At 47.9% G+C, this 24,246-nt stretch overlaps 1 protein-coding gene across 2 annotated transcripts in view; it reads left to right on the forward strand.

Annotated features, from left to right (window-relative positions):
- The first annotated feature begins 1,412 nt into the window (after window positions 1-1,412).
- Window positions 1,413-24,246, forward strand: part of mbtps2 (membrane-bound transcription factor peptidase, site 2) — a 79,721-nt gene continuing 56,887 nt past the window's right edge. The window contains exons 1-2 of one of the 2 annotated variants that reach the window (XM_045221434.1): window positions 1,413-1,643; window positions 15,209-15,357. In XM_045221434.1, coding sequence (XP_045077369.1) covers window positions 1,569-1,643; window positions 15,209-15,357 — 224 coding nt within the window. In that variant the 5' untranslated portion in view covers window positions 1,413-1,568. Of the gene's footprint in view, window positions 1,644-15,208; window positions 15,358-24,246 lie in introns of those variants that run through there. The other variant, XM_045221435.1, reaches the window with a different exon arrangement.

Here is a 24,246-nt window from a genome sequence, read left to right on the forward strand (position 1 = left end):
TTTATCAGATAACTAAATCATAGGCTCTCCCAAGACTGCGCTGAGTGCCCTCCCTCCCAGTCCCTGTGTATGGAGCTCCAAAAGCTACTCTATTGTTTCAGTTTTTCAGGGACAAGAAATGTATCCTACCTAGGCTACAACAACACAATGTAATGAAGAATGTTATTATTGTTTTCAAGTGATTACAAATCTCTATTCTAGGTTGTAAACTGCAGTGAATAGCCTATGTCATTTGAATAACCACTCAAAAGCCTGGCATTTTGAATGAATATTCATAATTTCAAAATAAGTGCATCTAGCCTGCCTGATTGGGCACCCATTTGGATCAGTTATGTTTGTTTTTTCTCAGCGGGTTAGCCTACAAGGTCCAGGCACATTAACAGGACATTAATATTGTGTAGTTTGTCATGATGTATCAGCTAACAGAAACATGTTAATACAGGGATTTCTAGTGGGGCACATATGCATTATGAGGAAGTTGTTTCCATACTTTCCGCGTTTGGCTTCCGAGTTTTAAAAGAGTTTGACAATGAGGTGTATTTGTAACTGGCTACTTCCAAGCTCCCAACTGTGTTCATATTAATAACTACACTGTCAGCGCTCTTGCACCCCTCTGACAGGAAAAATGTCAGGAATTACACGTCAGTTGCACCCTGCCGGCTCTCTAGCGCCAGACAGTGACTATAAACAGTCAATAGACAGTACCTGTCAGCTCTCTAGCGCCCCTCTGACAGGAAAATGTCAGGAGGAATTGCACGTCAGCCCACTAGACAGTGACTATAGACAGTCAATAGACAGTAGGAACGGAATGATCTCAGCTAGACTGTACAGAGGGTTACCACAGTCCCGACTCAGAGGGTTAGAGGCTTCAGGTTTAGGGTTACTTGTCTGAAACAGGTTGACAGTAAAACAAATTGACAAAAACAGGTTCTTAGTTGTACTCTGTGGCACAGTTGGTAGAGTATGGCGCTTTCAATGCCAGGATCATGGATTTGATAACTGCTACGGCCATCCATATGAAAAATGTTTGCATTCGTGACTGTAATTTGCATTTAATAAAAGTGTCAGATAAATGGCATATATTATTACACACAAACTATGACTTTATGGCAGCATGCTTTCTTATCTGATTTCCTTGTCTGTCTGTCTGTGAGGGTTACGAGCTGACGAGAGGAAACATTATGGTCATTTTCTTATTTACTGCTAAAGCAAAGACATCCTCTGGCTGGGCTGGCTAAAGTTATTGGACAGGTCCGTACGGGTGTTGCAGCGATGGGACAAGACTGTAACTATCAATTGGATATTATGAAATTGGGGAGAAAAAGGGGTACAAAGTAGGCATTGGACAGGAGCCGGCATTTATCAGGACGATCATTCTACACTTGATTGTCTGACCTTATCGACTGCTCTGGCATTGCGTCATCATCCCGGAAGTGGCGTCGCACAGTGGTGAAGGTTTCAGTAAACAATCGGTTAGCAACAATATCGAATCATGAGCTTCTCTCTAACCTTTTAGAGATTGGGTGTGTTATATTCCCCCCCCCAATGTGTCTGTTCTTTCTCTCATCATGATTCCCGTGCCGCTCGTCGTGTGTGTTTTGGGCGGCTGGTGCTTCGTCTATCTAACAGACGTGCTGCTGAAGGTAGTGTTGTGGTCCCGTGTTTATATTCATTAGATCCGGTCCATCGACCAAGTTATCTGCACGACGGACCAGATCTAACGAGTCATTTATTGTTATGTAATTAACCTGCTGTTATATTTTACGTATACGAGGTAGTTAGCTAGCTAACGTTAGCTAACTAGTTCACTTTTACGATATGTTTGTTTCCATATGACACAGCAGAATGTGTTACCTGTAATAGCTAGCTAACTAGCTATGTACACATGGTGATCGATGTACATTGCAACAGAACAATGCATGTACTAGGATTTATATACATTCTGCTCTGTCCAGGCCTGACAAAGAAGTGTCTAGACCAGGGATGGTCAACTCCAGGCCGGAGCGGTGTTACACTTAACCCCATCCCTAACAAACACAGCTGATTTAAACTAATTGTATTCTAAACTGAAGATCATGAGTTGATTATTAGCTGGGGTAAAAGTGTGACACCAATTAGGCCTCAGAGGACTGGAGTTTCCCATCCTGGTCTAGACTATATGGGGTAAGGATAGGGGCTAGCTAGTACTCAGAACGGGTGTAGGGACACTGCTATATCGGGGCTAGTGGCACCTGCTGGTCAAAATAATTTAGAACAGCCAAATTATTATAAATGGCGTCGCACAGTGTAGCCTTTTGTCTTCTACCAAACCAATCAGGTGGTTGTTCGACAAAACGAAGCGTCGGACGTCATTGATCACGTGCCTCTGATAAACCATCAGCCCTGTTTCTGCTTAGCCGTTTCGATGCAGCCTCGGAGCTCCGGCACCATTTCGTTAGTGTCCCATAATGTACCTGCATTCCATACAGAACCAGGCTAATAATGACTAGACATCTTTTAAATTAGCATGCCCTTGTGTTCTTACATTGGTTTGGATAGATTTACTGTAACTGTTAAAAAAGTGCAAAAAGTGACCTAAAATAAAGTACAACATTTATTTATTGCAGATTTCAGTGCCATTTGTAATTTTCTGCTAAATCTTCTAGAGGGCAGAATTAGAAAAAACTATACTTGATACCACAGCAAAAAAGGACTGTGATTTCCCCAATTTTTTTTGTTCTCAAAATCACTTATTTATTTTTACCCCCTTTTCTCCCCAATTTCGTGATATCCAATTGATAGTTACAGTCTTGTCCCATCGCTTGTCTCGCCACAAGGAGTCGCTAGAGCGCAATGGGACAAGGAAATCCTGGCTCCCGAGTGGCGCAGCGGTCTAAGGCACTGCATCTCAGTGCTTGAGGCGTCACTACAGACCCCCCTGGTTTGATTCTAGGCTGTTTCACAACCGGCCGTGATTGGGAGTCCCATAGGGCGGCGCACAATTGGCCCAGCGTCGTCCGGGTTTGGCCGGTGTAGGCTGTCATTGTAAATAAGAATTTGTTCTTAACTGACTTGCCTGGTTAAATAAAGGTAAAATAAAATAACCTGGACGACGCTGCGCCAATTGTGCACAGCCTGGGATCGATCCCGGGTCTGTAGTGACGCCTCAACCACTGCGATGCAGTGCCTTAGACCGCTGCACCACTCAGGAGGCCAAAATCACACTTTGTTTTAATTGAACATCCAATGTTGTCGTTTTTCTAAGTCCACAACAATGTTTAAACCACATCAGGGGACCATTTTTGAGGTCTGGGAAAAATCAGAGAAATGTTAAAAAAAAAAGAATGGTGTAGTTACGCTTTAATTCACCAGCCAGACTGGGTTTGGCAGGCGGTGCTTCTGGAGCCATAGGCGGTGTTTCTGGAGCCATAGGCGGTGTTTCTGGAGCCATAGGAGGTGCTTCTGGAGCCATAGGCGGTGTTTCTGGAGCCATAGGCGGTGTTTCTGGAGCCATAGGCGGTGCTTCTGGAGCCATAGGCGGTGTTTCTGGAGCCATAGGCGGTGTTTCTGGAGCCATAGGCGGTGTTTCTGGAGCCATAGGCGGTGTTTCTGGAGCCATAGGCGGTGTTTCTGGAGCCATAGGCGGTGCTTCTGGAGCCATAGGCGGTGCTTCTGGAGCCATAGGCGGTGTTTCTGGAGCCATAGGCGGTGTTTCTGGAGCCATAGGCGGTGCTTCTGGAGCCATAGGCGGTGTTTCTGGAGCCATAGGCGGTGTTTCTGGAGCCATAGGCGGTGTTTCTGGAGCCATAGGCGGTGTTTCTGGAGCCATAGGCGGTGCTTCTGGAGCCATAGGCGGTGCTTCTGGAGCCATAGGCGGTGCTTCTGGAGCCATAGGCGGTGTTTCTGGAGCCATAGGCGGTGTTTCTGGAGCCATAGGCGGTGCTTCTGGAGCCATAGGCGGTGCTTCTGGAGCCATAGGCGGTGTTTCTGGAGCCATAGGCGGTGCGTGAGTTTCAAGTTTGGGGAAGGCCATTTTCACCATTAAAATTCATCTTTAGAATAAAGAATTCCATGAATCATCACATTTTCAGACTTACTATTCCTAATGTGATGAGCAGATTGGATAGTAATTTAGGGTAAAAATATAACTCAATCACTTTTCGCAAAAAAGACTGTTCAATGCATGGCTGATCGCGTAGAGTAGGCCTAGGGCTATATCATATACGTTTATTGGCTTTTATAAACACATTCAGGCAATTCCACTACACTTTATGACTGGAGACATTAACAGAATCTTTTTTAATACGACACAAATTACAGGGTATCCTACTCTGCTGACACTGACAAACAGATCAATAAAAATGACGTTGTCTGATCCATATAAGGAGAAGGGGTGGGGAGACCCAAATAGTCTACAATATGACATCCATCAAATTATTGTCCAAAAACAAATGTTCAAGTGGCACTGACCCAACAATGATAAAGAGTGAATATGGGCACTCACTGGGGATAAGGCTGATGCTCTCCCCTGGTGCCATAAGATAGGCTATATTGTTCAATTAATTAAGTTGAGAATTTTGACACAGTGACATACACACAGACACAGATACACACAGATGGGCATTCCTGTGCTGTTATTAGCTCTTCAGGTCAGTTGCACATTACTGTTAGAATAAATCATGATGGAGAAACTAACTTGACCAGGTAGGCCATAGTTTTCACTGGCACCCTTGTGACCAATAGAAAATGTGTTGCACTGCCAAGTCCAATGGTTTGGTCACAGTATGGAATACTGAACAGGTACTTGTTCTGCTCTAGGACGCCCACAGGCCTCAAGACTTGACTATCTGTAGTGAATCTGTTATTCAATGTGTTTGTATAGGCTAATAGCAGTAAGGACTATCTGTTGTTCCATGTAGTGAATCTGTTATTCAATGTGTTTGTATGGGCTAATAGCAGTAAGGACTATCTGTTGTTCCATGTAGTGAATCTGTTATTCAATGTGTTTGTATGGGCTAATAGCAGTAAGGACTATCTGTTGTTCCATGTAGTGAATCTGTTATTCAATGTGTTTGTATGGGCTAATAGCAGTAAGGACTATCTGTTGTTCCATGTAGTGAATCTGTTATTCAATGCGTTTGTATGGGCTAATAGCAGTAAGGACTATCTGTTGTTCCATGTAGTGAATCTGTTATTCAATGTGTTTGTATGGGCTAATAGCAGTAAGGACTGTCTGTTGTTCCATGTAGTGAATCTGTTATTCAATGTGTTTGTATGGTCTAATAGCAGTAAGGCCCCCAAAAAATGTATCCATCAAATCATTTTTGGTATATTTATTTGATACTTCAAGGGGTCTTGAAATTCGAAATCAAATAGCAAAATGATCCTTGGTATGACATTGTTAAAACAATTCCATGAAGCTTAGTGGCCCCGTGTAGCTCAGTTGGTAGAGCATGGCGCTTGCAACGCCAGGGTTGTGGGTTCGTTTCCCACGGGGGGCCAGGGGGGCCAGTATGAAAATGTATGCATTCACTAACTGTAAGTCGCTCTGGATAAGAGCGTCTGCTAAATGACTAAAATGTAAATGTACTGGGCTAGGACCATCAGATTATCCAGGGTAGGCTTTCTTAAACTCTTCAAGGTCTCCCAGCCATTCCAGAGCTACCTGATTCAACTGGTCAACTAGCCTCATTATCAACTGGTCAACTAGCCTCATTATCAACTGGTCAACTAGCCTCATTATCAACTGGTCAACTAGCCTCATTATCAACTGGTCAACTAGCCTCATTATCAACTGGTCAACTAGCCTCATTATCAACTGGTCAACTAGCCTCATTATCAACTGGTCAACTAGCCTCATTATCAACTGGTCAACTAGCCTCATTATCAACTGGTCAACTAGCCTCATTATCAACTGGTCAACTAGCCTCATTATCAACTGGTCAACTAGCCTCATTATCAAGTGCTTGACTTCTTGAAAGATTACTCAGGGGAGCTAGTTCAGGGCTAAAATGTCTGGGGATCCCCAAGGAGAGGGTTGGGAACCACTGATCTAGGTTATAGGGCAGTGGTGGGAAAAGTACCCAATTGTCATACTTGAGTAAAAGTAAAGATACTGTGACGTCACGAGAGGCTACACAGCTTTCAGCGGGATTGCTCAAGTAGTGCAAGGAGACAAGGTTCAAACAAAACAAGGATTTTATTATAGGTCTTGGGAAATTAACGAAAATATAACAAAATTCTGTTCTCTTGTGGCTCTTTAAGGGTTAACAGTTCAGGGATGTCTCTTCCACATCCAAAATCATAATTCTCACTCGCTCAGATAACTTTTCCCCAGCCTTACTGTAGTCCACGTTGCAGCTAGCGGCCAACCCAGCAAAAAGTCCTTCCAAATGTCTCTCACGTATTTCCACAGGTGCATATATCCAAAGGTGAGTATTTCCCAAAGGTAAGTATCTCCAAATCCTTATATTCCTCATGGAAGTGGACGTGCAGCACTCTTGTCCTCCAGAGAGCCCAGGTTGGAGACTGTGTCTCTTCACCCCCACACACTCCCTCAGTGTGTCTCTTCCCTTCCACAAACCTTCAGCTCATCAGCTCCTGATTTGTTTCAGCTGCGTGGGAAGATTGGCCATAGAGGGGTGGAGTTCCCGACCATACCAGCAGATGGAGCCATAGCTGTCTGGGTTTGCAGCCACCTCAGGGGGATGTAACGTCCCTCCAGGACACAGCCTCTCGTGACATCACACATCCCCTCCCTCGGGACCGACGTCCTCGTCGGGGTAAAGGCAGCGAAGAAGGCATCACGCCGGGAGAGGGCGTCCGCATTGCCGTGGTGCTTGCCAGACTGCTCTCTCTTCAACTCCTCCAACTCTAGGACCAGGGACTCAGCCTCCTGTTGTCTCTCCTTGAGTTTCTTACTGAACGCATCAGCCTTGGTTTTAGCAGAGTTTAGCTTCTGTTGAGCAGCTTTCAGTTCCTTCTCTCTCTCTGCCTCCGCATTCTTCATCTTGTTCTCCAACACCTTGTACTTCTCCTCTGCCTTCTTCTGGACCTCCTTACTACTGCGCAGGGTCTCCTCACACTCCTTGATGGTCCTGCGCAGCCTCTCCAGCTCCTCCTGTTGCTTAGGGAAGGAGCTCTGTTGGAGTTTAGCCTGGAGGATATCTAACTCTTCTGTCTTCATGTCTAACTGTTGCTTTAACAAACGATACCTCTCAGCGGTCCCCTTCAGACCCGACAGTTCTTTGTCCAGATTCTGTAGCTCCGTCTCTGTGTCGGTCTGGGCACCTGCCATCCCTATCAGAGCCCGGGCGGGAGTGAGTAACTCGGAGGATTGCACCGGAGCCTTCCCAGGATGAGTCTTGCCTCTCCGTTTCCGAGGTACTCGGGTTATCCTCTCCTGAGACTCTCTCCAGAGTGGGTAAAAGGCTGGGCAGTCTCGTCCAATTAGGACAGGGACGGGAGGGAATCAACCACCCCGCCGTCGTGTGTATGGTTCCCCGTGTGCTGGTCATTGTAAGTTCAGTAATGGGGTATTCTCTGGTGTCCCCATGGACACAGGAAACTGGGAGGACTTTCCCCGGGGTCAGACACGTTGGGCCCACCAAATCCTTACGCACCAGGGTGGCCCGGCTACCAGAATCCAGTAAGGCCTCCACATCATGGTGATTCACAGTTACCGGGCAGGTGGGGGGGTCGATCTGGGCCGCCATCTACGACTCCCAAGAGCGAGGCAAAACGGTGTGTGGGTGCTGAGCTGGAGGACTCCGCAGTGGGCATAGGTTCATCGGCTGGTTTCCCACACTGCCAGGAGATATGTCCCATCTCCCCACACCGGTAACACTGTCGAGTTTCCCCCTCCTGGTGTACTCTTCTTGGACCCGCCTGGTTTCTGGCTCCCCCTGGAGCCGGGATAAGTCCTGTCGTGGCTGGGTTCGAGACCTTGGGGTCCTTTGGACGGGTTCTTCCCATTTGTGGTGGGGCCGCCCTCCTGGGGTCTTTTCGGGAAGCATTCAGCATCTCCGCTGTGGCCTGGTACTTTTCCACAGCTTCCACGGTCAGATCAGCCGTGGTCAAGGCCTGTTGACTGATGAACCGTTTTTGCCTCATAAGGCAGGGCGCGTAGGTAACGATCCACCACAACGGCCTCCACCACCGCCGCTGCTGTATTCCTCTGCGGATCCAGCCATTTCCTTGCGATTCGGACAAGTTCATGCATCTGCGCCCGAGGAGGTTGGTCTGGTTGGAAGGTCCAGCTGTGAAAGCGCTGGGCCATACCAAACTTTGTGAGTCCATATCTGCTGAGGATCTCAGACTTCAGGGCATCATAGTCAGTAACCTGGTCAGGGCCCAGGTCCCGGACAGCATTCAGCGATTCCCCGGTTAGAAAGGGGGCTAACAGACCAACCCACTGTTGCTTGGGCCAGGCTTCCCTAGTGGCCGTGGCCTCAAATGCATGCAGGTATGCCTCAATGTCATCGGTAGCTCCCATCTTAGATATAAAGTCACTTGCCTTTATTGGGCGGGTATTTTGGACCACCCTCTGTCTCTGCAACTGCAATTCCTCTGCCTTCAGAAGGTTGGCTTTCTTTTGCTCCTCCAAGAGAGCCACGTTTGCTTGCATCTGGGCTTGCTGGCCAGCAACAAGGGCTTTCAATATGTCCTCCATTTCAGTCGGCGGGGAGCCTACGGCCAACTTGGAAAACTGGGTGATCAAACCTTCGGTATCCTCCTCTGACATGCAATATTAACGCTTGAGCGTGCCCGTATTCTCCACCATCTGTGACGTCACGAGAGGCTACACAGCTTTCAGCGGGATTGCTCAAGTAGTGCAAGGAGACAAGGTTCAAACAAAACAAGGATTTTATTATAGGTCTTGGGAAATTAACGAAAATATAACAAAATTCTGTTCTCTTGTGGCTCTTTAAGGGTTAACAGTTCAGGGATGTCTCTTCCACATCCAAAATCATAATTCTCACTCGCTCAGATAACTTTTCCCCAGCCTTACTGTAGTCCACGTTGCAGCTAGCGGCCAACCCAGCAAAAAGTCCTTCCAAATGTCTCTCACGTATTTCCACAGGTGCATATATCCAAAGGTGAGTATTTCCCAAAGGTAAGTATCTCCAAATCCTTATATTCCTCATGGAAGTGGACGTGCAGCACTCTTGTCCTCCAGAGAGCCCAGGTTGGAGACTGTGTCTCTTCACCCCCCACACACTCCCTCAGTGTGTCTCTTCCCTTCCACAAACCTTCAGCTCATCAGCTCCTGATTTGTTTCAGCTGCGTGGGAAGATTGGCCATAGAGGGGTGGAGTTCCCGACCATACCAGCAGATGGAGCCATAGCTGTCTGGGTTTGCAGCCACCTCAGGGGGATGTAACGTCCCTCCAGGACACAGCCTCTCGTGACATCACAATACCTTAATAGAAAATGACTCAAGTAAAAGTGAAAGTCACCCAGTAAAATACTACTGGAGTAAAAGTCTAAAAGTCTTTGGTTTTAAATATACGTAAGAATCAAAAGTAGATGTAATTGCTAAAATATACTTCACTATCAAAAGTAAAAGTATAAATCATTTCAAATTCCTTATTAAGCAAACCAGGCGGCACAATTTTCGTGTTATTTAAATGTATGGATAGTCAGGGGCACACTGCAACACTCAGACATCATTTACAAACTAAGCATTGGGATGATCATGGATGTTATCTTGATAAGTGTGTGAATTGGACCATTTTCCTGTCCTGCTAAGCATTCAAAGTGTAACAAGTTATTTTGGATGTCAGCTGTGGGGGCCAGGACTATCAGTGTATAGGGGCTAGGACTATCAGTGTATAGGGGCTAGGACTATCAGTGTATAGGGGCTAGGACTATCAGTGTATAGGGGCTAGGACTATCAGTGTATAGGGGCTAGGACTATCAGTGTATAGGGGCTAGGACTATCAGTGTATAGGGGCTAGGACTATCAGTGTATAGGGGCTAGGACTATCAGTGTATAGGGGCTAGGACTATCAGTGTATAGGGGCTAGGACTATCAGTGTATAGGGGCTAGGACTATCAGTGTATAGGGGCTAGGACTATCAGTGTATAGGGGCTAGGACTATCAGTGTATAGGGGCTAGGACTATCAGTGTATAGGGGCTAGGACTATCAGTGTATAGGGGCTAGGACTATCAGTGTATAGGGGCTAGGACTATCAGTGTATAGGGGCTAGGACTATCAGTGTAGAGGGGCTAGGACTATCAGTGTAGAGGGGCTAGGACTATCAGTGTATAGGGGCTAGGACTATCAGTGTATAGGGGCTAGGACTATCAGTGTATAGGGGCTAGGACTATCAGTGTAGAGGGGCTAGGACTATCAGTGTGTAGGGGCTAGGACTATCAGTGTGTAGGGGCTAGGACTATCAGTGTGTAGGGGCTAGGACTATCAGTGTATAGGGGCAAGGACTATCAGTGTATAGGGGCTAGGACTATCAGTGTATAGGGGCTAGGACTATCAGTGTATAGGGGCTAGGACTATCAGTGTATAGGGGCTAGGACTATCAGTGTATAGGGGCTAGGACTATCAGTGTATAGGGGCTAGGACTATCAGTGTATAGGGGCTAGGACTATCAGTGTATAGGGGCTAGGACTATCAGTGTATAGGGGCTAGGACTATCAGTGTATAGGGGCTAGGACTATCAGTGTATAGGGGCTAGGACTATCAGTGTATAGGGGCTAGGACTATCAGTGTATAGGGGCTAGGACTATCAGTGTATAGGGGCTAGGACTATCAGTGTATAGGGGCTAGGACTATCAGTGTATAGGGGCTAGGACTATCAGTGTAGAGGGGCTAGGACTATCAGTGTATAGGGGCTAGGACTATCAGTGTATAGGGGCTAGGACTATCAGTGTAGAGGGGCTAGGACTATCAGTGTGTAGGGGCTAGGACTATCAGTGTATAGGGGCTAGGACTATCAGTGTGTAGGGGCTAGGACTATCAGTGTATAGGGGCAAGGACTATCAGTGTATAGGGGCTAGGACTATCAGTGTATAGGGGCTAGGACTATCAGTGTATAGGGGCTAGGACTATCAGTGTATAGGGGCTAGGACTATCAGTGTATAGGGGCTAGGACTATCAGTGTATAGGGGCTAGGACTATCAGTGTATAGGGGCCAGGACTATCAGTGTATAGGGGCTAGGACTATCAGTGTATAGGGGCTAGGACTATCAGTGTATAGGGACTAGGACTATCAGTGTATAGGGGCTAGGAGTATCAGTGTATAGGGGCATTTTTTTCACAATATATATCTCGATTTAAAACGTATATTTACTGGCAGGTAGCTTAGTGGTTAAGAGCGTTGTGCCAGTAACCGAAATGTTGCTGGTTCTAATCCCCGAGCCGACTAGGTGAAAAATCTGTCCATGTGCCCTTGAGCAAGGCACTTAACCCTAATTGCTCCTGTAAGTCGCTCTGGATAAGAGCGTCTGCTAAATGACTAAAAATGTAGATGTAAAATGTATACAGTGAGGGGAAAAAAGTATTTGATCCCCTGCTGATTTTGGACGTTTGCCCACTGACAAAGACATGATGAGTCTATCATTTTAATGGTAGGTTTATTTAACAGTGAGAGACAGAATAACAACTACAAAAATCCAGAAAAACACATGTCAAAAATGTTATGAATTGATTTGCATTTTAATGAGGGAAATAAGTATTTGACCCCTCTGCAAAACATGACTTAGTACTTGGTGGCAAAACCCTTGTTGGCAATCACAGAGGTCAGACGTTTCTTGTAGTTGGCCACCAGGTTTGCACACATCTCAGGAGGGATTTTGTCCCACTCCTCTTTGCAGATCTACTCCAAGTCATTAAAGTTTTGAGCCTGACATTTGGCAACTCAAACCTTCAGCTCCCTCCACAGATTTTCTATGGGATTAAGGTCTGGAGACTGGCTAGGCCACTCCAGGACCTTAATGTGCTCCTTCTTGAGCCACTCCTTTGTTGCCTTGGCCGTGTGTTTTGGGTCATTGTCATGCTGGAATACCTATCCACGACCCATTTTCAATGCCTTGGCTGAGGGAAGGAGGTTCTCACCCAAGATTTGACGGTACATGGCCCCGTCCATCGTCCCTTTGATGCGGTGAAGTTGTCCTGTCCCCTTAGCAGAAAAACACCCCCATAGCATAATGTTTCCACCTCCATGTTTGACGGTGGGGATGGTGTTCTTGGGGTCATAGGCAGCATTCCTCCTTCTCCAAACACGGCGAGTTGAGTTGATGCCAAAGAACTCAATTTTGGTCTCATCTGACCACAAAACTTTCACCCAGTTCTCCTCTGAATCATTCAGATGTTCATTGGCAAACTTCAGACGGGCCTGTATATGTGCTTTCTTGAGCAGGGGGACCTTGCGGGCGCTGCAGGATTTCAGTCCTTCACAGCGTAGTGTGGAGGTGTGTTCGGTCATTGTCCTGTTGAAAAACAAATGTGCAAACCAGATGGGATGGCGTATCGCTGCAGAATGCTGTGGTAGCCATGCTGGTTAAGTGTGCCTTTAATTCTAAATAAATCACAGACCCTGTCACCAGCAAAGCTCCCCCAAACCATAACACCTCCTCCTCCATGCTTTACGGTGGGAACTACACATGCGGAGATCCGTTCACCCACACCGCGTCTCACAAAGAGACGGCGGTTGGAACCATAAATCTCAAATTTGGACACCAGACCAAAGGACATATTTCCACCGGTCTAATGTCCATTGCTCGTGTTTCTTGGCCCAAACAAGTCTCTTCTTATTGGTGTTCTTTAGTAGTGGTTTCTTTGCAGCAATCGACCATGAAGGCCTGATTCATGCAGTCTCCTCTGAACAGTTGATGTTGAGATGTGTCTGTTACTTGAACTTTATTTCAAGTAACAGACAGTAAAACAGCACATTTATTTGGGCTGCAATTTCTGAGGCTGGTAACTCTAATGAACTTATCCTCTGCAGCAGAGGTAACTCTGGGTCTTCCATTCCTGTGGCGGTCCTCATGAGAGCCAGTTTCATCATATCGCTTGATGGTTTTTGCGACTGCACTTGAAGAAACTTTCAAAGTTCTTGACTGACCTTCCTGTCTTAAAGTAATGATGGACTGTCATTTATCTTTGCTTATTTGAGCTGTTCTTGCCATAATATGGACTTGGTCTTTTACCAAAAAGGGCTATCTTCTGTATACCCCACTACCTTGTCACAACACAACTGATTGGCTCAAACGCATTTAAGAAGGAAATAAATTCCACAAATTAACTTTTAAGAAGGCACACCTGTTAATTGAAATGCATTCCAGGTGACTACCTTATGAAGCTGGTTGAGAGAATGCCAAGAGTGTGCAAAGCTGTCATCAAGGCAAAGGGTGGCTATTTGAAGAATCTCAGATATAAAATATATTCTGATTTGTTTAACACCTTTTTGCTTACTACATGATTCCATATGTGTTATTTCATAGTTTTGATGTCTTCACTATTATTCTACAATGTAGAAAATAGTGAAAAATAAAGAAAAACCCTTGAATGAGTAGGTGTTCTAAAACTTTTGACCGGTACTGTATTTTCTCTAAATAAGCTTTGTTGTACAATTACATTTACGTCATTTAGCAGACGCTCTTATCCAGAGCGACTTACAGTTAGTGAGTGCATACATTTTTCATACTGGCCCCCCGTGGGAATCGAACCCACAACTGTGGCGTTGCAAGCGCCATGCTCTACCAACTGAGCTACAGGAGGCCTTTAAGGTGAAATACAGGGCTTGTGAAGTTATACCTAGGCTAAATACAGTATAAACCTTCCACCACCATACGAACCACTAGTAATTTAATTAATAGTTTTACCTAACCCTAAACCTAACCCTAATTAATAGTTTTACCTAACCCTAACCCTAACCCTAATTAATAGTTTTACCTAACCCTAACCCTAACCTTTTTTTGCAATAATCACTCATCTGGCTTTCATGTCTGTCAATGAAAATTCCCTTTTTGTAACAAATTGAATCAGAACTATCCACAACGCACATTCACTAATAATGACCAACATCTTGTAGCAGTCATTATAGAAAATTAACACAGGTCTCATAAACAAATCTCTCAAGCACAAGCCCACATGTTATATTTAAAGTCTGGCCAACATGGATGTATTTGCTTGCTAACAAGTTAGAACAGTTAAATTGTTATGAACACACCATTCTGTCTGTCTCCAACTGTTTGAACAGCATGTTAGCCTGTCCACTTTGTTCAGATGTTGAAATCAAGTGGCCTACCTTATTTCTCAGAATGAGAACGAGTTGCCAATTCCTTATATAATTGTTTTATGCTTATTGCACATTTATAAACAGACTAGACAGCTAGTATGACAGTCTTTGGCTAAAATGCTGCTAACGGTACGTGGTACCACAATGCCGCGCGCGACAAACTGAGCATTAATTTTCCAGAATCAATGTTCATTGATACTCTGGTTTTAGTAGTGTCTGCTCTGGACGCAATTTGAGGAGTTGAGACATAAAAAGGGTATCGTTAGAAAGGTTAACTTCTCCTCTATTACAGTAAAATAATGTCTCTGTGTTTCGGTGTCCATATGACCGGTTCTGTTGGACCAAACCTCAAATGCAAATAACGAGTTGAAACCGCTTGTCAGAGAGGAAGATGTGCTCTCATCTTTGTTGTTGACTGGCAGGGGGAGGGGCTTTGTGTGAGGTGGAGGGGCTTTGTGTGAGGTGGAGGGGCTTGGTGTATGGGGGAGGGGCTTGGGGTATGTGGGGGAGGGGCTTGTTGTGTGGGGGAGGGGCTTGGTGTGTGGGGGAGGGGCTTGGTGTGTGGGGGAGGGGCTTGGTGTTTTGGGGAGGGGCTTGGTGTGTGTGTAAATGAGAAAGTGGCCCTCCTGTAGCCCAGTTGGTAGAGCATGGCGCTTGCAACGCCAGGGTTGTGGGTTTGATTCCCACGGGGGGCCAGTATGAAAAATGTATGCACTCACTAACTGTAAGTCGCTCTGGATAAGAGCGTCTGCTAAAATGACCAACAACGAAAAAAAGTGCAGAGTCACAGTAGAAGGAGTGAAGGAGACAGACCAAAGACAACATGAGAACAAGAGAACATAAACGCTCATAAGAATAAAAACTCCATTCTTGCGATACAGGCATTTGGAATATCGTTCTAAAACATACATTTGAATGGGCTAGGATTATGGCAGATGATGTTGTAACGCGTCCTCTCTCCTCTCCCTTAGTTGTCTGACTCATATGGTCATGGGTATGAGGTGTGGCTAGGGTCAAAGGGTCTGTCTCTCTCTCCGTTCCACATCCGCTGGCAGACCTCCCTCTTCAACCGTCTCTTCTCACGCTGCGCTCGCATCAACCCCCACGCCCTCTACCTCTGGTAAGACCTGACCTCTAACCCTCATTCCCTCTACCTCTGGTAAGACCTGACCTCTACCTCTGGTAAGACCTGACCTCTAACCCTCATTCCCTCTACCTCTGGTAAGACCTGACCTCTACCTCTGGTAAGACCTGACCTCTAACCCTCATTCCCTCTACCTCTGGTAAGACCTGACCTCTAACCCCTGACCTCTACCTCTGGTAAGACCTGACCTCTAACCCTCATTCCCTCTACCTCTGGTAAGACCTGACCTCTAACCCTCATTCCCTCTACCTCTGGTAAGACCTGACCTCTAACCCTCATTCCCTCTACCTCTGGTAAGACCTGACCTCTAACCCTCATTCCCTCTACCTCTGGTAAGACCTGACCTCTAACCCTCATTCCCTCTACCTCTGGTAAGACCTGACCTCTAACCCTCATTCCCTCTACCTCTGGTAAGAACTGACCTCTAACCCCTGACCTCTAACCCTCATTCCCTCTACCTCTGGTAAGACCTGACCTCTACCTCTGGTAAGACCTGACCTCTACCTCTGGTAAGACCTGACCTCTAACCCTCATTCCCTCTACCTCTGGTAAGACCTGACCTCTAACCCTCATTCCCTCTACCTCTGGTAAGACCTGACCTCTAACCCTCATTCCCTCTACCTCTGGTAAGACCTGACCTCTAACCCTCATTCCCTCTACCTCTGGTAAGACCTGACCTCTAACCCTCATTCCCTCTACCTCTGGTAAGACCTGACCTCTAACCCTCATTCCCTCTACCTCTGGTAAGACCTGACCTCTACCTCTGGTAAGACCTGACCTCTACCTCTGGTAAGACCTGACCTCTACCCCTCATTCCCTCTACCTCTGGTAAGACCTGACCTCTAACCCTCATTCCCTCTACCTCTGGTAAGACCTGACCTCTAACCCTCATTCCCTCTACCTCTGGTAAGACCTGACCTCTAACCCTCATTCCCTCTACCTCTGGTAAGACCTGACCTCTAACCCTCATTCCCTCTACCTCTGGTAAGACCTGACCTCTAACCCTCATTCCCTCTACCTCTGGTAAGACCTGACCTCTAACCCTCATTCCCTCTACCTCTGGTAAGACCTGACCTCTAACCCTCATTCCCTCTACCTCTGGTAAGACCTGACCTCTAACCCTCATTCCCTCTACCTCTGGTAAGACCTGACCTCTAACCCTCATTCCCTCTACCTCTGGTAAGACCTGACCTCTAACCCTCATTCCCTCTACCTCTGGTAAGACCTGACCTCTAACCCTCATTCCCTCTACCTATGGTAAGACCTGACCTCTAACCCTGACCTCTACCTCTGGTAAGACCTGACCTCTAACCCCTGACCTCTACCTCTGGTAAGACCTGACCTCTACCTCTGGTAAGATCTGACCTCTAACCCTCATTCCCTCTACCTCTGGTAAGACCTGACCTCTAACCCTCATTCCCTCTACCTCTGGTAAGACCTGACCTCTAACCCTCATTCCCTCTACCTCTGGTAAGACCTGACCTCTAACCCTCATTCCCTCTACCTCTGGTAAGACCTGACCTCTAACCCTCATTCCCTCTACCTCTGGTAAGACCTGACCTCTAACCCTCATTCCCTCTACCTATGGTAAGACCTGACCTCTAACCCTCATTCCCTTGGTAAGACCTGACCTCTACCTCTGGTAAGACCTGACCTCTAACCCTCATGCCCTCTACCTCTGGTAAGACCTGACCTCTAACCCTCATTCCCTCTACCTCTGGTAAGACCTGACCTCTACCTCTGGTAAGACCTGACCTCTAACCCTCATTCCCTCTACCTCTGGTAAGACCTGACCTCTACCTCTGGTAAGACCTGACCTCTAACCCTCATTCCCTCTACCTCTGGTAAGACCTGACCTCTAACCCCTGACCTCTACCTCTGGTAAGACCTGACCTCTAACCCTCATTCCCTCTACCTCTGGTAAGACCTGACCTCTACCCCTCATTCCCTCTACCTCTGGTAAGACCTGACCTCTAACCCTCATTCCCTCTACCTCTGGTAAGACCTGACCTCTAACCCTCATTCCCTCTACCTCTGGTAAGACCTGACCTCTAACCCTCATTCCCTCTACCTCTGGTAAGACCTGACCTCTAACCCTCATTCCCTCTACCTCTGGTAAGACCTGACCTCTAACCCTCATTCCCTCTACCTCTGGTAAGACCTGACCTCTAACCCCTGACCTCTAACCCTCATTCCCTCTACCTCTGGTAAGACCTGACCTCTACCTCTGGTAAGACCTGACCTCTACCTCTGGTAAGACCTGACCTCTAACCCTCATTCCCTCTACCTCTGGTAAGACCTGACCTCTAACCCTCATTCCCTCTACCTCTGGTAAGACCTGACCTCTAACCCTCATTCCCTCTACCTCTGGTAAGACCTGACCTCTACCTCTGGTAAGACCTGACCTCTAACCCTCATTCCCTCTACCTCTGGTAAGACCTGACCTCTACCTCTGGTAAGACCTGACCTCTAACCCTCATTCCCTCTACCTCTGGTAAGACCTGACCTCTAACCCCTGACCTCTACCTCTGGTAAGACCTGACCTCTAACCCTCATTCCCTCTACCTCTGGTAAGACCTGACCTCTACCCCTCATTCCCTCTACCTCTGGTAAGACCTGACCTCTAACCCTCATTCCCTCTACCTCTGGTAAGACCTGACCTCTAACCCTCATTCCCTCTACCTCTGGTAAGACCTGACCTCTAACCCTCATTCCCTCTACCTCTGGTAAGACCTGACCTCTAACCCTCATTCCCTCTACCTCTGGTAAGACCTGACCTCTAACCCTCATTCCCTCTACCTCTGGTAAGACCTGACCTCTAACCCCTGACCTCTAACCCTCATTCCCTCTACCTCTGGTAAGACCTGACCTCTACCTCTGGTAAGACCTGACCTCTACCTCTGGTAAGACCTGACCTCTAACCCTCATTCCCTCTACCTCTGGTAAGACCTGACCTCTAACCCTCATTCCCTCTACCTCTGGTAAGACCTGACCTCTAACCCTCATTCCCTCTACCTCTGGTAAGACCTGACCTCTAACCCTCATTCCCTCTACCTCTGGTAAGACCTGACCTCTAACCCTCATTCCCTCTACCTCTGGTAAGACCTGACCTCTAACCCTCATTCCCTCTACCTCTGGTAAGACCTGACCTCTACCTCTGGTAAGACCTGACCTCTACCTCTGGTAAGACCTGACCTCTACCCCTCATTCCCTCTACCTCTGGTAAGACCTGACCTCTAACCCTCATTCCCTCTACCTCTGGTAAGACCTGACCTCTAACCCTCATTCCCTCTACCTCTGGTAAGACCTGACCTCTAACCCTCATTCCCTCTACCTCTGGTAAGACCTGACCTCTAACCCTCATTCCCTCTACCTCTGGTAAGACCTGACCTCTAACCCTCATTCCCTCTACCTCTGGTAAGACCTGACCTCTAACCCTCATTCCCTCTACCTCTGGTAAGACCTGACCTCTAACCCTCATTCCCTCTACCTCTGGTAAGACCTGACCTCTAACCCTCATTCCCTCTACCTCTGGTAAGACCTGACCTCTAACCCTCATTCCCTCTACCTCTGGTAAGACCTGACCTCTAACCCTCATTCCCTCTACCTCTGGTAAGACCTGACCTCTAACCCTCATTCCCTCTACCTATGGTAAGACCTGACCTCTAACCCCTGACCTCTACCTCTGGTAAGACCTGACCTCTAACCCCTGACCTCTACCTCTGGTAAGACCTGACCTCTACCTCTGGTAAGACCTGACCTCTAACCCTCATTCCCTCTACCTCTGGTAAGACCTGACCTCTAACCCTCATTCCCTCTACCTCTGGTAAGACCTGACCTCTAACCCTCATTCCCTCTACCTCTGGTAAGACCTGACCTCTAACCCTCATTCCCTCTACCTCTGGTAAGACCTGACCTCTACCCCTCATTCCCTCTACCTCTGGTAAGACCTGACCTCTAACCCTCATTCCCTCTACCTATGGTAAGACCTGACCTCTAACCCTCATTCCCTCTACCTCTGGTAAGACCTGACCTCTACCTCTGGTAAGACCTGACCTCTAACCCTCATGCCCTCTACCTCTGGTAAGACCTGACCTCTAACCCTCATTCCCTCTACCTCTGGTAAGACCTGACCTCTAACCTCATTCCCTCTACCTCTGGTAAGACCTGACCTCTAACCCTCATTCCCTCTACCTCTGGTAAGACCTGACCTCTAACCCTCATTCCCTCTACCTCTGGTAAGACCTGACCTCTACCCCTCATTCCCTCTACCTCTGGTAAGACCTGACCTCTAACCCTCATTCCCTCTACCTCTGGTAAGACCTGACCTCTAACCCTCATTCCCTCTACCTCTGGTAAGACCTGACCTCTAACCCTCATTCCCTCTACCTCTGGTAAGACCTGACCTCTAACCCTCATTCCCTCTACCTCTGGTAAGACCTGACCTCTAACCCCTGACCTCTACCTCTGGTAAGACCTGACCTCTACCTCTGGTAAGACCTGACCTCTACCTCTGGTAAGACCTGACCTCTAACCCTCATTCCCTCTACCTATGGTAAGACCTGACCTCTAACCCTCATTCCCTCTACCTCTGGTAAGACCTGACCTCTAACCCCTGACCTCTACCTCTGGTAAGACCTGACCTCTAACCCTCATTCCCTCTACCTCTGGTAAGACCTGACCTCTAACCCTCATGCTCTACCTCTGGTTAGCCGACCTCTACCTCTGGTAAGACCTGACCTCTAACCCTCATTCCCTCTACCTCTGGTAAGACCTGACCTCTAACCCTCATTCCCTCTACCTCTGGTAAGACCTGACCTCTAACCCTCATTCCCTCTGCCTATGGTAAGACCTGACCTCTAACCCCTGACCTCTACCTCTGGTAAGACCTGACCTCTAACCCTCATTCCCTCTACCTCTGGTAAGACCTGACCTCTAACCCTCATTCCCTCTACCTCTGGTAAGACCTGACCTCTAACCCTCATTCCCTCTACATCTGGTAAGACCTGACCTCTAACCCCTGACCTCTACCTCTGGTAAGACCTGACCTCTAACCCTCATTCCCTCTACCTATGGTAAGACTTGACCTCTAACCCTCATTCCCTCTGCCTATGGTAAGACCTGACCTCTAACCCCTGACCTCTACCTCTGGTAAGACCTGACCTCTAACCCTCATTCCCTCTACCTCTGGTAAGACCTGACCTCTAACCCCTGACCTCTACCTCTGGTAAGACCTGACCTCTAACCCTCATTCCCTCTACCTCTGGTAAGACCTGACCTCTACCCCTCATTCCCTCTACCTCTGGTAAGACCTGACCTCTAACCCTCATTCCCTCTACCTCTGGTAAGACCTGACCTCTAACCCTCATTCCCTCTACCTCTGGTAAGACCTGACCTCTAACCCTCATTCCCTCTACCTCTGGTAAGACCTGACCTCTAACCCTCATTCCCTCTACCTATGGTAAGACCTGACCTCTAACCCCTGACCTCTACCTCTGGTAAGACCTGACCTCTAACCCTCATTCCCTCTACCTCTGGTAAGACCTGACCTCTAACCCTCATTCCCTCTACCTCTGGTAAGACCTGACCTCTAACCCTCATTCCCTCTACCTCTGGTAAGACCTGACCTCTACCTCTGGTAAGACCTGACCTCTAACCCCTGACCTCTACCTCTGGTAAGACCTGACCTCTAACCCTCATTCCCTCTACCTCTGGTAAGACCTGACCTCTAACCCTCATTCCCTCTACCTCTGGTAAGACCTGAACTCTACCCCTGGTAAGACCTGACCTCTAACCCCTGACCTCTACCTCTGGTAAGACCTGACCTCTAACCCTCATTCCCTCTACCTCTGGTAAGACCTGACCTCTAACCCTCATTCCCTCTACCTCTGGTAAGACCTGACCTCTAACCCTCATTCCCTCTACCTCTGGTAAGACCTGACCTCTAACCCTCATTCCCTCTACCTCTGGTAAGACCTGACCTCTAACCCTCATTCCCTCTACCTCTGGTAAGACCTGACCTCTAACCCTCATTCCCTCTGCCTATGGTAAGACCTGACCTCTAACCCCTGACCTCTACCTCTGGTAAGACCTGACCTCTAACCCTCATTCCCTCTACCTCTGGTAAGACCTGACCTCTAACCCTCATTCCCTCTACCTCTGGTAAGACCTGACCTCTAACCCTCATTCCCTCTACCTCTGGTAAGACCTGACCTCTAACCCTGACCTCTACCTCTGGTAAGACCTGACCTCTAACCCTCATTCCCTCTACCTCTGGTAAGACCTGACCTCTAACCCTCATTCCCTCTACCTATGGTAAGACCTGACCTCTAACCCCTCACCTCTACCTCTGGTAAGACCTGACCTCTAACCCTCATTCCCTCTACCTCTGGTAAGACCTGACCTCTAACCCTCATTCCCTCTACCTCTGGTAAGACCTGACCTCTAACCCTCATTCCCTCTACCTCTGGTAAGACCTGACCTCTAACCCTCATTCCCTCTACCTCTGGTAAGACCTGACCTCTAACCCTCATTCCCTCTACCTCTGGTAAGACCTGACCTCTAACCCTCATTCCCTCTACCTATGGTAAGACCTGTCCTCTAACCCCTGACCTCTACCTCTGGTAAGACCTGACCTCTAACCCTCATTCCCTCTACCTCTGGTAAGACCTGACCTCTACCCCTCATTCCCTCTACCTCTGGTAAGACTTGACCTCTAACCCTCATTCCCTCTGCCTATGGTAAGACCTGACCTCTAACCCCTGACCTCTACCTCTGGTAAGACCTGACCTCTAACCCTCATTCCCTCTACCTCTGGTAAGACCTGACCTCTAACCCTCATTCCCTCTACCTCTGGTAAGACCTGACCTCTAACCCTCATTCCCTCTACCTCTGGTAAGACCTGACCTCTAACCCCTGACCTCTACCTCTGGTAAGACCTGACCTCTAACCCTCATTCCCTCTACCTATGGTAAGACTTGACCTCTAACCCTCATTCCCTCTACCTCTGGTAAGACCTGACCTCTACCCCTCATTCCCTCTACCTCTGGTAAGACCTGACCTCTAACCCTCATTCCCTCTACCTCTGGTAAGACCTGACCTCTAACCCTCATTCCCTCTACCTCTGGTAAGACCTGACCTCTAACCCTCATTCCCTCTACCTCTGGTAAGACCTGACCTCTAACCCTCATTCCCTCTACCTCTGGTAAGACCTGACCTCTAACCCTCATTCCCTCTACCTCTGGTAAGACCTGACCTCTAACCCTCATTCCCTCTACCTCTGGTAAGACCTGACCTCTAACCCTCATTCCCTCTACCTCTGGTAAGACCCTGACCTCTACCTCTGGTAAGACCTGACCTCTAACCCTCATTCCCTCTACCTCTGGTAAGACCTGACCTCTAATCCTCATTCCCTCTACCTCTGGTAAGACCTGACCTCTAACCCTCATTCCCTCTACCTCTGGTAAGACCTGACCTCTAACCCTCATTCCCTCTACCTCTGGTAAGACCTGACCTCTAACCCTCATTCCCTCTACCTCTGGTAAGACCTGACCTCTACCCCTGGTAAGACCTGACCTCTAACCCCTGACCTCTAACCCTCATTCCCTCTACCCCTGGTAAGACCTGACCTCTAACCCTCATTCCCTCTACCTCTGGTAAGACCTGACCTCTAACCCTCATTCCCTCTACCTCTGGTAAGACCTGACCTCTAACCCTCATTCCCTCTACCTCTGGTAAGACCTGACCTCTACCTCTGGTAAACGACCTTAACCCTGACCTCTAACCCTCATTCCCTCTACCTCTGGTAAGAGCCCTGACCTCTAACCCTCATTCCCTCTACCTCTGGTAAGACCTGACCTCTAACCCTCATTCCCTCTACCTCTGGTAAGACCTGACCTCTACCCCTCATTCCCTCTACCTCTGGTAAGACCTGACCTCTAACCCTCATTCCCTCTACCTCTGGTAAGACCTGACCTCTAACCCTCATTCCCTCTACCTCTGGTAAGACCTGACCTCTAACCCTCATTCCCTCTACCTCTGGTAAGACCTGACCTCTAACCCTCATTCCCTCTACCTCTGGTAAGACCTGACCTCTAACCCCTGACCTCTAACCCTCATTCCCTCTACCTCTGGTAAGACCTGACCTCTAACCCTCATTCCCTCTACCTCTGGTAAGACCTGACCTCTACCTCTGGTAAGACCTGACCTCTACCTCTGGTAAGACCTGACCTCTAACCCTCATTCCCTCTACCTCTGGTAAGACCTGACCTCTAACCCTCATTCCCTCTACCTCTGGTAAGACCTGACCTCTAACCCTCATTCCCTCTACCTCTGGTAAGACCTGACCTCTAACCCTCATTCCCTCTACCTCTGGTAAGACCTGACCTCTAACCCTCATTCCCTCTACCTCTGGTAAGACCTGACCTCTAACCCTCATTCCCTCTACCTCTGGTAAGACCTGACCTCTAACCCTCATTCCCTCTACCTCTGGTAAGACCTGACCTCTAACCCTCATTCCCTCTACCTCTGGTAAGACCTGACCTCTAACCCTCATTCCCTCTACCTCTGGTAAGACCTGACCTCTAACCCTCATTCCCTCTACCTCTGGTAAGACCTGACCTCTAACCCTCATTCCCTCTACCTCTGGTAAGACCTGACCTCTAACCCTCATTCCCTCTACCTCTGGTAAGACCTGACCTCTAACCCTCATTCCCTCTACCTCTGGTAAGACCTGACCTCTAACCCTCATTCCCTCTACCTCTGGTAAGACCTGACCTCTAACCCCTGACCTCTAACCCTCATTCCCTCTACCTCTTGTAAGACCTGACCTCTAACCCTCATTCCCTCTACCTCTGGTAAGACCTG

This window comes from Coregonus clupeaformis, chromosome 7 (genome assembly GCF_020615455.1).
Source record: "Coregonus clupeaformis isolate EN_2021a chromosome 7, ASM2061545v1, whole genome shotgun sequence".
Classification (NCBI taxonomy): Eukaryota; Metazoa; Chordata; class Actinopteri; order Salmoniformes; family Salmonidae; genus Coregonus; species Coregonus clupeaformis.